This window comes from Uloborus diversus, chromosome 9 (assembly GCF_026930045.1).
Source record: "Uloborus diversus isolate 005 chromosome 9, Udiv.v.3.1, whole genome shotgun sequence".
Classification (NCBI taxonomy): Eukaryota; Metazoa; Arthropoda; class Arachnida; order Araneae; family Uloboridae; genus Uloborus; species Uloborus diversus.
In genome coordinates, this window is record NC_072739.1 from 95,046,957 (window position 1) to 95,064,265 (window position 17,309).

At 34.9% G+C, this 17,309-nt stretch overlaps 1 protein-coding gene across 2 annotated transcripts in view; it reads left to right on the plus strand.

Moving 5' to 3' along the window:
• Positions 1-17,309, plus strand: part of LOC129229923 (Na(+)/H(+) exchanger protein 7-like) — a 288,720-nt gene that overhangs the window by 165,236 nt on the left and 106,175 nt on the right. For both annotated transcript variants that reach the window (XM_054864302.1, XM_054864303.1), the window contains exons 3-5: positions 1,096-1,283; positions 6,023-6,307; positions 13,465-13,510. In XM_054864302.1, coding sequence (XP_054720277.1) covers positions 1,145-1,283; positions 6,023-6,307; positions 13,465-13,510 — 470 coding nt within the window. In that variant the 5' untranslated portion in view covers positions 1,096-1,144. The remainder of the gene's footprint in view (positions 1-1,095; positions 1,284-6,022; positions 6,308-13,464; positions 13,511-17,309) is intronic.

Consider the following 17,309-nt stretch of genomic DNA (forward strand, 5'->3'; position numbering starts at 1 on the left):
TTCAAATATATTTTTAAAATTTATGTAAAATATAGGGTGTTTATAAAGTCTTGCAAAGCTTCAAAAAAATATATTGAAAGAAAAAAAAACTCTTCTAGATTTATACTGAATTCTTTTTAAACATTACTCATATCTAATTAACTTTTATTCCCATTGGTACAATATCAACTTAAGGCATGTAAGTGGCGCTAACATCAAAAACTGAAAATGGCCTCTATGAAAGAAAAACTCCGATGGCGCACCGCAAAGAGGACTTTGAGAGTCAATCCCCCAGAATCTTTGGTCTAACATACATTTTCAATCATAACAGTTTATTCGTATATTTATGGCCAAACCCTCATCCCACAGAAAGTAAATTCCGGCTGCGCTAGTGCCTAGCGCGAAATAGACAATCATTTAAATCTTTTCAGAACTCGAAAAGGGGCACACATAGAAGTATATTACCGTTGTGGAGAAACATTTTTGAGGTAAGGATCCAAACAAAAAAGCAAGATTTGCCACTCCAGAGCTTGAGTACGCTACCTTGCGGTGATTAATAATACTAAAGAAAATGGTAAAACATTCCATTCCACGTGTTTTCTTTGGAGTAAATTACAGGCTTCAGACAGTTTGTGGTGTAATGTAATTTCAGAAGAATAGAAAAGAAAGCTTCCTACAAACACGATGAAAAATTACTGTCATTCACTAAGCGTCAAAGCAAGTGAAAAGTTACGGCATTTGTTTGTTTTACCTTTTTCATCCGCCATTAGACAGTGTCTGCAGCGCCGTCTATAGTTTATTGGAGTTGCGAATATATTTAAATCTGATTTGAAGTATTTTTTATTTTAATCAATTTTCTTTGGGTATGTTCGAGTAGAGTAACCGGTTGGTCGATTTGATGACGTCAGTGGTTGATTTGGTGACGTCATGGTGAGTGTTCATAGGATGTTTCCATTAGTTTTCATCAGCCGGCAGCTCTATTAGAACGCGCTTGATTAGTCACCGGTTATCCAGTTACTCTATTCGAACATACCAACGCAAGACTTAATGTGTATTTTAAACTTATGCAAAACATTTTCAATCGTTTAAAACTTAGTCTTTCTTGTTTTCTTTCAGACCTGGGTTGCTCGGTACTGAGAAAAGAAACCTTGCATCATCAGCTCGGATGAACTTCTGGACATTGCTTTGTTTGCTCATTCTATTAAGTACATCATGGACAATTTTCGGTGCTGCCATTCCATCTTCAATAAATACTTTGTCACTAAAAAAAAGAAGCAGTTTCCTTGCAGATGATTTTAGATTCGGTAAGATATGAGTAGAAAATCGCAACATTTTTCTCTTAATCGCAAAACAACAGCGGTGTAGTAGCGTCGGAACGCGCCGACAATACGTTCCAGTATTTTATTCCGGTAAATATAGAATTGACGAATTATAATTTAAAAAACCATATAAAATGAATTATATATATTAGCCTAGTTCAAAGTTATCCAACCATTTAGGGAAGTTTTCAGCCACTTTAGAAATGAGATGCTAAGTAAAATATTTTGATAAAAGTTTTTGTTAAAATCAGGGCTGTGGAGTCGGAGTCGAAGATTCGGAGTCGGACTGATTTTCGGGTAAAGAGGTTAGAGTCGGAGTCGTTAGAAAACAGGTCAATTCCGACTCCAACTCCCGGTCTTTTTTAAATTTAATATTCAGATTCTCTTTGCATTAAAAAAAAAACTGACTACCAATTAGTTCGATTACATGCATAAAGGCCTACTAATAAGAAAATAACTGTCACTGCATACCAGATAGCTTGATTGTTTATCGAATTTTCTGTAATAGCTACCTGCGCCGTCTCCTAGTTTGCTTGTTTTTTTAACTTTCTTTAACAAAAAGCAAACGGTTTTGTTGCCTAACATTTTCTAAGTAATCACTCTCAAATAAAAATATTTAATGTATTTTTTTTACTTTCTTCTCAGTTATAGAATAGTAAAAAGAACGCATCCCTTGAGTTAGTGGGGGAAGAAGCTTCTGAGGGTGTTTAGTAAATTCAAATAAGTGTTGGTGCGAAAGCGCAAATCCAAAAGATCCGATAAAATAAATCTGTTTTTCAAATATAAAGACGTTGTTTATAAGCTTAGTTCTCACTTAAAAGTATGAAATAAAATAAGAAAATGACTTTTTGTTTACTGAACTCAAAAATTACTGTGAACCTTAAAATCTTATTTAGGTTAATTCTAAAGCAGTCAATAAAATTAAAATTAAAAATTGAGCAAAAAATAAATATTAATACAGTAAAAAACTTAACGTACGAAGCTGTATACCGCCCCATTTTGTGTAAAATTTGCTCCAGACGTAGGGGACACTGGGAATTCTTGATCCCCACTTCGGTTTTCAATTTTTTTTTCTACTGCCAATTAATCAGTTTTTTTTTTTTAGGCAATTTTTCCTCTATCTGGTAGTACTTTTTTAGTTGAAATTAAACAGATAGTTTTGGTAAAATATTTTTTTTTTTCAATAATTTCATAAAGGGATCGTGTATCCCAACATCAAGGAATACATGAACCCTTTATGGAGGATACTACCCACTGAGAAAATACATAGACTTTTCATTAGATCAGCAATTTATTTATGGATTTTAGTTTTCTATATAATATTTCTAAAAAATAACACTATTTCTTATTTTCTTTATAAGACTATAATAATGTGAACACAAAATAACATTGTTTTAAATTCCACTAGGACACTAATGAAAAAAAATGTACCCTACTTTAAAGAACTTACTATGCTTTTGATCAGTTACTTATCCTCCAGTACAGCTGTGAACAATATATTTTATAAATAAAACTAACAATTTTTTTCAAGTAACGTAATAAAGCTAAATTAACAACAAATAAAAAAAAAATAGGATGACAAGCACAAAAGTCAAATTATTTGCGTCTTCACTTGCAATAATAAAATTAAGAGTTTTATCGATTGAATTAAATTTAAAAGAGAGGGAAGAAAAATGTAAGTATCAGTGTACTTATAAAAAATAAAAGAAAGTTCAGCATACATTTTCAAAACCTGAAAAGTCGAATAAAAACAATTCGTTTGTTACAGTTCTTAAAGTTCCACTTAACCCAACTGGATGTGTGTATCTTAACACATTTTATCAATTTTTCATGGAAAATAGATAGATTAAGTATATTACCTTTTCGCTTTAGAAAACGTATTTCAAACGCTAGAAATCCAACTTTGCATTCTATCCACTAAGGAGTCTACATTTTGCAACTCACTTTTTTGTTGCAAATCTAACTATAGCAAAATCATTTTTTTTCATTCAACATTTATATCAACTTGTTCATGCTTATTTGGCTAATCAGAACATAATTCATCAGTAGAGTTAGTTTATGTTTAGATGTTTAAGGTGTTATGTGGGTTACAAGTGCGAACTGATATTTTATTTGTTTAGCATACTTACTGCAGAGATTGTTTAAATCTATCACTCATACTATGACCTATTTTATTTTGTTAACATAGTTTTGAATGTTTAAAGTTAATGTCAGCAAAGTGAACAACAGTTAAATTGTTGTCATTGTGTTTACATTGTCATATGAATACTTGATCCCTGGGATCATGTTTCCCTCTAAACGAAGGGTTCAAGTATCCCTAATATGCGATTTTTACAAATATACCTGTGCGATTATTAACAATCAGTGGCAATTTACTAAAAATGTGTCTCAATTATTAAAGACTGTCTATACTTAACATTACGCGTCGTTTTTTTTTCTTTTTTTTTTTTTAAAGTTATATATAACGGATAATGTAAACTTCAGAATGCTTTCCTAAAAAAAAAAAAGAAAGAAAAGAAAACACATTCTTGAGATAAAACAAAATGGCTGAAACAAAGTGTTGCCAGTTTTTATTGATTTTGGTACATTTTTGGCTGTGGGATCAAGTATCCCCAGTCTCCCCTACATATACCCGTCCTTTCTCCGCAGTATAGTACTCTATTTTCGTTTAAATTTTGCAGATGAAATATAATCGAAGATTTATTCGGAACATTTTTCAGAATTGAAGCATTTATATTTTTTATAAGCTCCAAAATTAACTTGGGGTGTCACCCACCAGATGAGTGTCAACCGGGGCGGACCACCCCTTTCAAGAAAGGTTTTTTTTTTGTCTTAGCAAAAAAGCTTTTGTTCTCTCAAGTTACAGCTTTCAAAAATTGAAGGCGCACGATCTGATCAACATAGATTTGTAAACATTTAAGGGGATAAATTAATCCTTTTCAAATTAAAAAAATGAGGTTTTTAAGTAACTTTTAAGTAACTGTAGCTCACTTTTAAAATTGCAACTATTGGAAAATTTGATTTTCAAATTGAATTTCTAGCGTTGTATGCATCTTAGATTTACAATAAAATGTAACGCAAAAATTACTTTAAAAGGAATTAATGTTTCACTCTCTGTTTAAGGGTTTTTTCCCCTTCCCATAAGGAGGGAAATCGAAAAAAAATAAATAAATAAAAATTGCCGGATTCGGACTTGGAGTCGGAGTCGGACGTTTCAAAATACAGGAATCGGAGTCGGTCATTTTCCTTCCGACTCCGCAGCTCCGGTTAAAATGTCTCCACATTAAAAAAAAATCCGATTTTCACTTCACAACATCAAAAATTTTTTATCATTCATAATATAGTATTGAATATTACAATAAAGGAAAAACGATATTTTTAACAACTCCAAAAATAGCTTCTGAACAGTTAGTTCAGAACGACTGAATCACGCAATGAGCTGTGTACAATATTGCCAAATTGCTTTTTCTAAAATTTGAATACAAAACCTAGTTCATAAACGTGCCGGGAGAGCTCTGGGCCTTCTAGCTTTATTTAAAAAAGTCAAATATGTTAAACAATTGAAGTGACACAAAGTTAGCCCTTTTCGCTGAAATGGATAAGCAAATATTATCTAATAACATAAGAATAAATAGAGATGCAGTGATGACGTTTGTAGACAGAGTTTGCTTCGATAAAGATTTGTTGTGAGAATATCGATAATTAGATTAAATGTTATTTTGCTCCAATCGATTGTCTACCAAATTTAAGATAGAATTCCAAAATGTATTGCGTATAGGTGTTTCTGGATTACAGGGAGCTCCTTTTCCTTGAGTAATATTTTGAACTCATGCAGCATTGACGGATTCTTTATGACTGATATCTTTGAAGTGCTGAGTCAGAAACATGATTTGTCAGGGAAACCTATTTGTGGACGAAGGCCAAATATAATATACCTCAGGGACGTGGTTCATCTCCTATGAAAAATTAACTGTCTACGACACTGGTGTGCAACCTTTTTCTACCTGAGGAACGTACCTCATATTCAAATGATTCTCGCGGGCCAGAACACAAAAAACATTTCAAAACGTTTGAAGATTTGTCTTAATAACCTATGAAAATATGGAAAATAAGAAAAATTAAAAACTAATAATTTTTGTTATCATTACGCTGCATTAAAAAAAAAAAATTCTTCATGCATCTGTTTTTCAGAAAAAACAATTTGGGTCTTAATTTGTAACATTGTCATTAATCGTGCTTTTCGATTTGTTACATTAAACAAAACAATGGGCAGACGGATCAGCCACGCGGGCCGGCTGTTGCCCGCGAAGTTGACCCATGTGGTCTGTTGTTTTGTTCAATGCTACAAATCTGAAACCACGATTAGTCTTAATATCCCAAATTTGTAGTCGAATATTCAGCAATTGGTTTCTGGAAAACCGTTGCAATTCATTAAATAATCAGTAGGTACTGATGACAACAATTCCTGGTTTATAATTTGCTTTTTTCCCCCATGTTTTTCCGAATTATTTAGAAAACTTTTACATTCTGTGAAATCTTATAACTGTTCCGGCCTACAAAAACATGAGGTGCGGCCCTCGGGTAAAAAAAGATTGGCACCACTGGATTAAGACATCTAAAATACTTGCTTTTGAAGCAATCAACAAAAGGGACAACATATTGTTCTCCCATAGATTTATCTAAAAGTTGCTGTATGTGACTAAAATTATACAGTTTCTTTTCAGGTGAAGGTGTACACATACCAGACAATGACGTCGATCCCAACCAGCGCCAGTTCGGTGCTGCTGATGTCAGAGGCACGACCACCACAGACCCCATCCACGACTTCGACGTCGAGGACTTTGGGGTGGCCTCTTCTCTAGAAGAGGCACCAGAGTCTGATGTCCTCCACAGTAACCACTCGGACCACGAGGACCATGCAATCCACGTGGCGTCTTGGCAGTGGGATTACGTAAGGACGCCCTTCATTTATACAGCCGTAGTCATAATAGCTGGATTCTGCAAGATAGGTGAGTTAGCAATGTTCAACTTATTGCCCTTTGAGTTTAACTTTCTCTTCATGGAACCTCTTGAGATCAAAAATCAGAGAGCATAAAATATCAAATTCTTATTTTACTCAAATTTACATTATTGCATCTTTATTTTATTACACTACATGTCTAAACAACATGAGGTCGTTACCGTCGAAACTCAAAGCCTCCACGCTAAATCGGTTGCTAAGTGCTACGTCATCAGCTAGGCGACTTTCTTTTCACAGAGGTACACCTTCCAGCTTGTTATTATAGTGCTGGTAAAAAAAATTGCATTACCCTCGCATTTTCACAACAATGGGATCATGTGAGAAGTTTTGGTCGACCGATTAACGATGAATGCATGTGAAATTCTGCAAAACTTATGAAATAAACATTTAACAGCAGGAATCCGATTATTGTTTACGTGTATCGGGGCTGTTTCCGGGCCAAGGCAAACTGTTGACTCCATGCTCATTTTTCCATTTCTGAACCTGCGTGTGAGTTTAGAGAAAAAGAATTACTTAATCTCATGTCAATTTAAGTCTAACTAGGGGGCTATCGCCCCCTGCTCGCTATCGCTCGCCAACCCCCGGAACTGCTTACGCAGTTCCCTGTGGATCGCTTCGCGATCCATGCTCGCTTCGCTCGCTCGCTGTATGCCAATACATTAGCCTAGCTAAAATTTTCCGTAAAAATTAAAGTTGGTAATTGCATTTAGGTCACCATCCATTTAACCAATATGAAAATTACGTTCATAATGTTAATTTGTCTGCTTTAGCCAGATTTTCGACAGTTTAACTTTGCTGTATGTAAGATGACTGCCTTGGCAATGTGCACAACTTTACCATTATAGATACAAAAGTGTCTGTCATTGCTTTGGAGAGATTGCACTTCTACCTGTTGGTCCGCGGAAGGTATTTTATTTCCCTTCTACCACCCATTGGAAAACCAATGAAGGCATTCCCCTATCCGCCACCTGGGGACGCGCCCTCTAGGGGTTACAGGCTCCCCCGAGGGATGTATTTACATTATTTACACTCTTATATATTTACATATTTACACTCTTATATATTCTAATCTGAGAAAACTTCCTCATATACACAATTAAAAATGTCCCGTTTGGGAGCCACAACTGACACTGCTTCAAAAGATCTTGTTCTTGATAATGCCACATAGAGCTGGCCATGACTAAAAACAGGCTCAGAGAGCACCAAACATATTTTCTCAAACGTTTGTCCTTCTTGTTGTTATTCTGAATCCTTGCCACGTCACGAACAAAAAATGGTTTAACTAAAAACGCGAAAACTCGCCAAGGCTACTTTGCTTGCACAATACTAAAACTACTATAACCCTAAACAAATTTGGCGAAACCTTTCAGCTGAGAATAAAAGGAATAAAGTAAATTCTTTCTCGGTTATTCATTTTGAACTGAACTGTCGTACTGAAGCAGAGAATAGACGACGCTCAAAGCGCCTACGCGTTCAAAACAACATTGCCGATGAACATGATTGTGGAGCAATGTGTGAAGAATGCGAATTTTGTGGTGCTCTTTATTGGCAGAAAGAGCGTAATACTGCAAATAAATATACTAAATGTTGCCATGACGGAAAGGTGCGGTTACCGGCATTGTGTGACGCACCTGATCTGTTGAAGGAACTGCTGACTGAAAATTCCCCAGCCGCTAAAAATTATCGGCAGCGAATCAGAGAATACAACTCTGGAAATGGCTCGTCTTAAATTGGATTCAAGAACGGTTTCCTGCCTTCTTTGAGCTTTTCTTTGCTGATTAAGGTTGAAATGGGCCACAGCCCGACTCAAACTCATCTCAAAAAAAAAAAAAGTTCGTTGAGTATTCTGTGATTCAAGATTTCAAAACAACGTAGAAGTTTGTTTACATGATTTATCGGCGAAGTGTTGCCAACAGAGGTTTAGAAATTCACCCCTTCATTTGCCGGCACGTAAGAGAATTATATATATAGATGGCAGGATAAAGGTTTTTAAATTGATACTTTCCAGTTTTGCCTTATGGCACGGAGCAGAATCATCCTGGAAAATGACGTTTGGAACTGAAGTAAAGTGATCCCGGAGAGTATATATAGGAAGCATTTTCTCCTCCAAAATGCCAATATACATCTGAGCGTTTACTGTTCTTTGCACAAAGTGAAGCCCACCAACTCCTTGATCAGAAATACATCCCCAAATCATATGGGATACGGGATGCTTGACTGTGTGTTGAATGCAGTCAGGATGATATTCCTCTCCTTTGCAGCGCGGATGATGCAATTGTTTTTACCACCACTGTATGCTGAACCACTTAAAACACTATGAAGAATGCTATCCCAGTTGGAGATAATTCTGTTTCACTACGTTTGAAACGATTGTATTTTGACGGTGACTGTAAGGTAATTAATGTTTTTTTTTTTGGGGGGGGGAGCATATATTTTATAAACAATAAGCAAAAGTGTGACAAATTAATAAAAATATTTTTTTTAATGACTTGGATTTGATTACTTTTATTGCAAAGAATTTTTTGGTCTGGAATATTGATTTCATAAAATAGTTAGATACATTAAATTTTATAAACGAACCTGGCAAATATTGCGTAACTCTGACAAAGTTCTAGGGAACATGCTCCACTGCACCGTACAATTGCTACTACGGTAAAGGACACGTATACTACTATCTAGGGATACCACTTCCAACTACTGACTTCTGAAACGCTTTTGGAAGTGGTATCCCTAGATAGTAATATAGTTGGAAGTGGTATCCCTAGATAGTAATATAGTTGGAAGTGGTATCCCTAGATAGTAGTATACATGTCGACATGAGACATGAAGACATGAAGACATGTATACTACTATTTAGGAATACCACTTCCAATTATACTACTATCTAGGGATACCACTTCCAACACCGTTTCCAACTACTGACTTCTGAAACGGTTTTGGAAGTGGTATCCCTAGATAGTAGTATAGTTGGAAGTGGTATCCCTAGATAGTAGTATACATGTCTTCTTCCTTTCCAAAATACGGGAGGTTGATGTGCCACACCATGTATTTTCGAAAAGAAATTGTTTGACGAAATTATTTAAGTAACTTAGCAGATTGTGCTATTTTCTAAAAGAGAGCAAGAATGAATATTAGTTTCTGAAAGACTATTGATAATCTTCGTATTATTTGCAATTTGATTCATTACGAACCTTGTAAAATAGAACCCTTGGAAACGGTAAACATGTAATTTAAGTCCATAATATCTCTTCTCAATAACTAAATTTATTTTTAAAAGAGGAAACAAAAAATAATTAAATAGTTCGTGTATGTACTTCTAAAACATTTGTAGTTTCTTGTCCATTAAACTTCCTTAATGCTGCAAGGATATGTTTTTCCCACATTAACACTACATAAGCAAAGAAACAACTTTTACAGAATTGATTTTACGAAAATTAACATACAAGGAACTTGGCGTAAATGTTTCTCGCCAAGATGAGTATTGAGTAAGTGCAGACGTGGAACCCTGAGCTGCCGCAGGGGGATAATTATCATGAAAAAATTCTAGTTCTTCAAAGGGAGCCGCGAATCAGAAAAGTTTTCGGAATCTCTTAGATAGCGTAATCAATCGTAAAATTTTAAATAAATGTTGCTTGCACGTTTTGCTGAGTTACAAGGAACATCTTTCGAATTTCACGGAGTTGTTTTTTTTCTTGATGTAAAAAATTCGAGTGAATATACATCAAACTCTTAATGTGTGTAACCACGAAACAAGCGCATGTAATAATATTTTCATTTAAGCTGAAAATACGTTGATTTTCTAATTAAGTGTTTCCACACTAAACGTTTCAGTTCTAAGAAGGAGAAGTCTCTAAATTCTGTTCTTCGAAAAGATAGACCGAAAGTAAACAAAAGAGTTACCAGTTAAGGTTTACTGTTGCCTCACGACACATGGAAAACATAAATATTACGAGACTTGCTCATTCCACTCTATAGCAAATTTCGATCGAATCGAATACGATCAATTGTATCTACCAATCGCGCAGTAAGGACTTTCCTATACCCCTCCTAGAAGGGATTTTCTCACTACGCAACAGGTAAATAGAATTCAATTGAATCGGACAAAATTGAGTTGAATGAGACTCTTAACTTTAAGTACGAGACATTTTAAAGCCAAAACTTTGGAATGACCCTAAAATCATTTCAAGGATTCAAGGTCTCCAAAAGTTGAGACAAAAAAAAAATGTTAAAAACCATCCTTTTGCACTCGGCGCTGTTTCAAGGGCACTATAACATTGAAAGAAACTTGTTTCTTATGATGAAGATTTCTCGTCTTGTTTGAAAATCAGAATGCAATATTTTTACTCCTTTATTTCAACCTGGAAAGAATAAGTAGCATAATAAAATTTGCAGACACATTTTTTCCTCTGGCTAACGATACCCCTCAGGAACATAAAAGCACACGAAAAGACCATTACGTGATAAAAGGAAACGCTTAACATCATAAATTTATGTTATGCATTTGAAGAAGATCAATATCGTCACGTGACGTAAAAGAACATAATTTGTGGTTAAAGGAACATTTAGATAGGTCACATGTAGCTGAATCGATAAACGGCGAAAGTGCTTCCGAAGAGAAAGGTAAAATGAATGAATAAAGCGGAAGTAAAAGTTTTTATTTTTGTGAAGTTTAGATTTTATTCTCTTAACAAAATTCTGAACGAAAACGTGAATATACATGGTTCGATCCAAAAGTAATGAGCCATCCTTCAAAAAGACAGATTTATTGAGCTGATCGGCACAAATGACTAATAGTTTTAAAAACAGGCACCGACTTCAACAATGTACTGCTATAGGCGGCTTTTCCACGACTCAAAGGCATCCCTGATGTTCTGTTCCGGGATATCAGCAAGGGCTGCCTTGACATGTGTTTGGATGTCCTCGATGGAGTCGAAACGTTTCCTTTTCAGCTCTGATTTTAATAGTAGAAGCAAGCAGAAGTCAGGAGGCCACAAGCCCGGACTGTAGAAAGGCTAGGGTACCACGAGAGCGTTGACTCGGACCTTTTTCAGTCAGAACTCTCGGCACAAGTATCGCGCAGACTTTCCGCATGTGCAACTTCTCCGTAACAATGCGTTGCACCGTTGTCTCAAATAAGTCCAGGGCTTTTGCTACTTGGTAGAGACTCAAGCACCAGTCCATTTTCAAAAATTCACACACTCGTTGCAAATTCACGTCAGTACCCGTCGAGGACGAGCATCCAGACTGGGGTTCGTCCGTCACCACTTCCCAGTGTTACGAAAGATCTCGTGCCACTTTTCAACTTGCGAATGGGACTGACACTCAAGCAGACACTCCGGAAACAAAATTTGATCTCTTTGCGTTGCTCTGGCGAACTTTTCATATCGCCATGTCACACACCGTCGTGTAGGGGTTACTGTTGAAGCTGATGCTACCGCTACGAAAGCAGAGAGGCAACTGACCTGTGTTGCACTGTAAAGCCCACAACTCCCACCACCGTCGATGTCAAGCGGAGCGAGCTGCAGGGTGTGAATGCGTCAGTATAACATGAAGCACATTACTTTTGGATCGGACCATGTAACTATTGTACTGTCTGCTCGCGGTTGCTATGGAAACGTCTGTGGCAAATGTCTATAGGGAATTCAGCGAGAACTGATAGTGGAAGTGAATAATACAACGTGACACTGGGCGATACCGTTGTCTGACTGGCGATGAGATGGTGAAAACAGCGCCAAACAGATAAAGCGAAATATTCCGGAGAAAAACCGCTAGTCCATTGAGCAATTCATGACAGTGGCATATGTTGGCGCAAAACAGCACAACCCTCTTACTTCCTCTATCAATTCTCCCTATCTGAATAAGGGAGAAACGAAAAATTTGTTGCGCTAGCTTCGTTTATTTCAATGTGACTCTGCTTAATATAAAGGCAAGCACCCATCAGCATAAGATGGCCTTTCTGAAAACAAATAGATGAGTCCATTTCCGCCGATAAACCAGATGTTACGTTTTCCATTTCATCGATGGTCAAATTGTATAAAAATATCGTTGAAAATTCTCAAATTAGCAGCTGACTTTATTTTTCGATTCGTTCGTATTTTCGGGGAAGCACGGTCTGTTTCATGTGATTCAGTTATTATTTTCTTTGGAGTCGTCAATAAATAATGTCACGCTTTGTGGGGGGGGGGGGGGGAAACACGAAGTTTGGCAACATGTTTTCGTTGAGATAAAAGCATTTTTATAACAATATGTTTACTTAACATAGCGTGGCAAGTGACTAAGGGAGGGGTGGGTATAAGGTGAAGGGTGACACTTTGCGGCAAAGGGGGAGGAGGTCAAATATGCTAAGAAAAGGTGTGACATAATTTGTGGACTGCCCCTTAAAAGGAAACTGCTTTTTGATGTCATCAACTTGAAACAGCTAGTGATACCAATTCTCCGTGCAAGAGCAATTAGATTGTTTCATATATTTAGGAAAAAAAAACTGAAAGAGCATGGTCGAAAACATGGAATGAGTTACTTCTTTTCTTAGTTTTGACTTATTTTCTCTCTTAAAAAATAAGATTAAATGACGTTCAGTTATTGTTTTCATTTTCGCTGCTTACTTCACAAATGAACAAGTCGCTAGGGTTACCAGAATAATGTTACAGGACATTGCTAAACTTCGCCAAAAGAATATTTTATTTAACTAACTACTGTCGTTCCGCTAATAATTGCTCGCAGTGATAAATCACCAGAAACCAAGCGTTCCGATATAAGATGGCTTTCTTCCCGTGTGGCGTCACACGATGAAACATTTCATTTTAGAAATCTGAAATTTAAAAAAATTAATTAAAAATTAATGTTGGGAAAATAAAAATATTTTCTGACTCCATGTCTTTTTTTTTTTGCTTATTCTATCAATTTCATTGACTAAAAGTAGTACTTTTTACTGAAGGAAATATCCCCATTCTTCTTCCAGAGAATTCCGAAAAGTGCCTTCCCTATTTCCCTCCATTTATTCCGATTCGCTTTGTTTAACAATGTCATTTTAATCTTACAAAATAAGTGTCTTCTCATGTGGACTTCTTATGTATAATGTATCTTTTCAACATTTTAAATTGATTGTAAATATTTTTAAAATTTTAATCGTGAATTCGCTTTTGCTAGGGTTTCATCATGCAGAGTTCTTATCTCCCATATTTCCAGAATCATGGTAAGTTAGTTTAAGTACATTTGTGTTTCTTTATTCTACTTGTTTGTTCATTTTTACGTAATGCATGACATTGAAATCTTTTTCGTAACCACTTTTTTATGCTTGCAAATAACATGTGTAAACTTCTTTTCCCAAGTCCCCTACGCTCCCAAATTACTCCTTAAAATGTATTTTTAAAAAGTTTCAGATGGTGACCTTTTTTTTTTTTTTACCGACTTCAAAAAGGAGGCGGTTATCAATTCATACCGTATGTATGTTTTTTTTTTGTTTGTCCACTCATAGCGTCTCACCTAGTGAACCGATTTTGATGATTCTTTTTTTAATGGATAGGGGATGGCTCAACTTAGGTCCCATTACTTTGTTTGACCATATTTGTTCTTTAGAAAAAAGGTTATGGGCAAAAAACAGTACATTTTATGCAATTTCCCTATTAAATAATTAAAATAGCGAAGTTCGCACTTTTCATCCGTGGATAACGGTGGCTCAGTGGTAGAATTCTCGCCTCCCACACGAGCGACCCGGGTTCAAATCCCGACTAAGACTAAGTGAATTTTACTAAAATTTCGTTTCTACTGTTTCTTGTATTCTCTCGAATCTTCTATTAATTTCTGTATCTTTCCAAGTCTGGAAAGTTCCAGCACTTTCTCAAGTTGTATATAAGGAGATGTAACGTTCATTCGTGGTTCTGAATAAAGATCTCGAGTTGAGACTAACGAGTATTCGCTTCATTTGGCTTTCACATTGTCTTCGCTATCTTCGTCTACGCGACAATATGAAACTCATTGTTATAAAAGTTTGGTGCCATATAACAGTAACATTAATTGTAATGATAATTTTGAATGAAGGCTTCTCTGAAGCAAGCATCAAATTTCTTCAAGGGACATTTCGATAATGGGGAATCTGGCGCTGTCGTCTCATTTTTGGCGTAAATAATTTTATTTTAGTAACCCTGCTGATTTATAGTAACCCAATGTGAATTATCAAAATCTTCCTTTCTTCAGTGCTATTGCTCCATAGTAGGGGTAAACCTAACCTGGAAGCGAGGTGATGCAGTGATTAGGATCTGCTTAGCCTTCACAATGCTACCATTAGGTTTGACTCAACTACTCTGTAGTATTTTTATCGTTATCATCTATGCCGATAACAGATGATCGGGGCTAAGTAAGAAAATACAGGATTGCATCATGAGCAACTTAGATGCTGTGGAATGTAAATTAGTTAGGAAAAACGTAATACTTAAATGGTTATAATTAAATTAACTGCGCATGACTTCCAAAGAGGAACAAAAATAAGTTTTTAGTGCCAATCGCTTAAAGTTTAACGCGTGTCAATATTTTTTTTTAGTATGGAACATTTTTAAGAAAAAAATGTGAAGTTTCGTGATGGTAACTTCTTATTATTTCTGAAATACCTACATTTACACTAAAAAGAATGAAATAAAAAAATTTTGGAAAAAAAATAGAACCGACTTCAAAATTGCTCTAAAAATTGAAAAATAATTTTATTCTTTAAACACCATCGATAATGCTTTTAAACATAATTTTTGAAGTTGGCGCAAAAACGATAGATAAAATCATTCACAGCCATAACTCAAATACAACTATAAATTTAACCAGGCCCAGTTTCTTCACTATCACATACATTATGCATTGATGACTATAGTTGAATAGCGATATAAATGTTTCGTTCGTAACTTTGGATGCTTTTCGGAAAAAAAATATGAACGAAGCATGGTTACACTGGATTTTACGTTTTGTTTTTGCGCCAACTTCAAAAATTATGTTTAAAAGCATTATCGATGGTGTTTAAAGAATAAAATTATTTTTCACTTTTTAAAGCAATTTTGAAGTCGGTTCTATTTTTTTTTTTTTTTTTTTTTTCAAAAATTTTTTTTAATGCATTCAAGAATTCGCTTTTATGACTATTACCTCTGAACTATGCTGATGGGTGCTTTTGATTAGTTTGCTCTAAATTATAAATTTTTTGAAAAATGCGTAAAAACCATGAAAAAGAAAAATAAATAAATTCTTGTGACCACGAAAATCCCTCATTTTTTTGAAACGCTATTCAGATTTTAGATGTATTAAAAATTTCTGAAATTTCTAAGTCTGTTTTGTATTTTTTCCCCCTGAAATTCCTAAGCTTTCTTGGTGATGAAGAAAATTTTAACCTGTAGTATTTTTCATTAAAGGTTATACAACCAATTCGGAAACTTAAATGGGTGAAAATTAGACGGACCCTTATTATTTAGTTATATAGTTATGGACAACTAAAAACAAACATCTTGTTAAGCCTATGCTTTCCTCCATCCCTAACGGGAATCCTATCTACGCGGGAGGGTTCTTTACTGAAGATCTGCGATACAGCTAGTAATGATTCCAACATTTTTTTGTAATTGTTTTTGCAAAATGATTTTTTTTTCGAACATGGGGCTCAAGGGAGTGAGGCCGATACTGTGCTTTTACACCTAAAAATAAATGAAAAAAAATTATTTTCTTTCTTTTTTTTCTTTTTTTTTACAAAATTGTAGAAAAAAGGATATTTTTTGATGATCTTTTAAATATTTATTGGGGAATACCATCCTGAGTCTTTTTTCTGCTACAAATGCTCATACTTTTTAACTTTTCACCTCTGTAGCCCTTCAGAAGGATATTAACAGTTAATATAATAATCCCTTCCCCACTTTAAAAAAAATGGAACTGTTTAAAACTGAAAAACAGGTAGGAGGGGGGGGGGGGGGACGTTATCCAAAAACCGTTGTGGTTGGTGGAGGAAAACTTGGATTCTGGGGGCCATTTTACAGCAATAATAGTGTCAAAAGCATTTTGAGAGGGCATTATTTGCCCGCAGCGTAACTTACATAATTTGCCAATTGTTTCTAAGTACATTATTCTTGAATTTCCGGCGCTTCTGTATCGTTAAAGCTGTTTATGAAATCTTCACAGCTAGTTCCTTTCTTTATTTTTTTTTCTTAAAAAAAATCTTTAAAAATGCTTTTTTAAATAGTTTGGTTTTGTGAGTAGTTTTTTACTGTATAACAATACTACGAGAATTTAAATACTTTCCCTGTATAATACTTATCCTCCTTCTTTTGAGGAAATTTTACAAACAGCCTTATTTTTCTCTTTAATATAAGAAGTGTTAACACTTTTATAACACAATACCATTAAAATATTCCCCCTTCTTAAAATGCTTATCCTCCATCTTTTTCAGGGAAATTTGAAAAACAATTTTTTTGTTCTCTTTAACATAAAAACTAATTTTCCTCTTTGCCTGAAGTAGCTATCAGTAGAACGAGCAAAATAAAAAAAAAAATATTTCCTCTAGAAAATTACGTGACATCGGTTAGTTTATTGCAAGAAAAAAAAAATATTTTTCTTAAAATACTTTAAACATGCACTGCTTATTAACATTTTTTTCTTTCACGTGCAGTTTTCGATTTTTTATAAACTCAAAATTCATTTTAGATTTTCTCCACCGTTTGTTGTTTTTAAAATTTGCTATGAAATTCGAAAAAAAAACTTATTAAAAGACTTATTCAGTTCATGTTTTTAAACTTTAAAACTGTATTTAGGCAAAAGAAATATTTGTAAACAACTGCAAGGATAGTTTACCTGTAGAGAAGAAATTCCTGTTATCAAATCAAAGTTAATGCAAGATACTTCAGTTGATCAGTTAGTGTGACTTTATTTTGTACAAGTAATATATTTTTGTGTAGATTGTAGTATTTGCCGCTTAATATCCTCATATGTATAATAACCAATTGAATGATCGAGTAACGCTCTGACGTCATCAACAA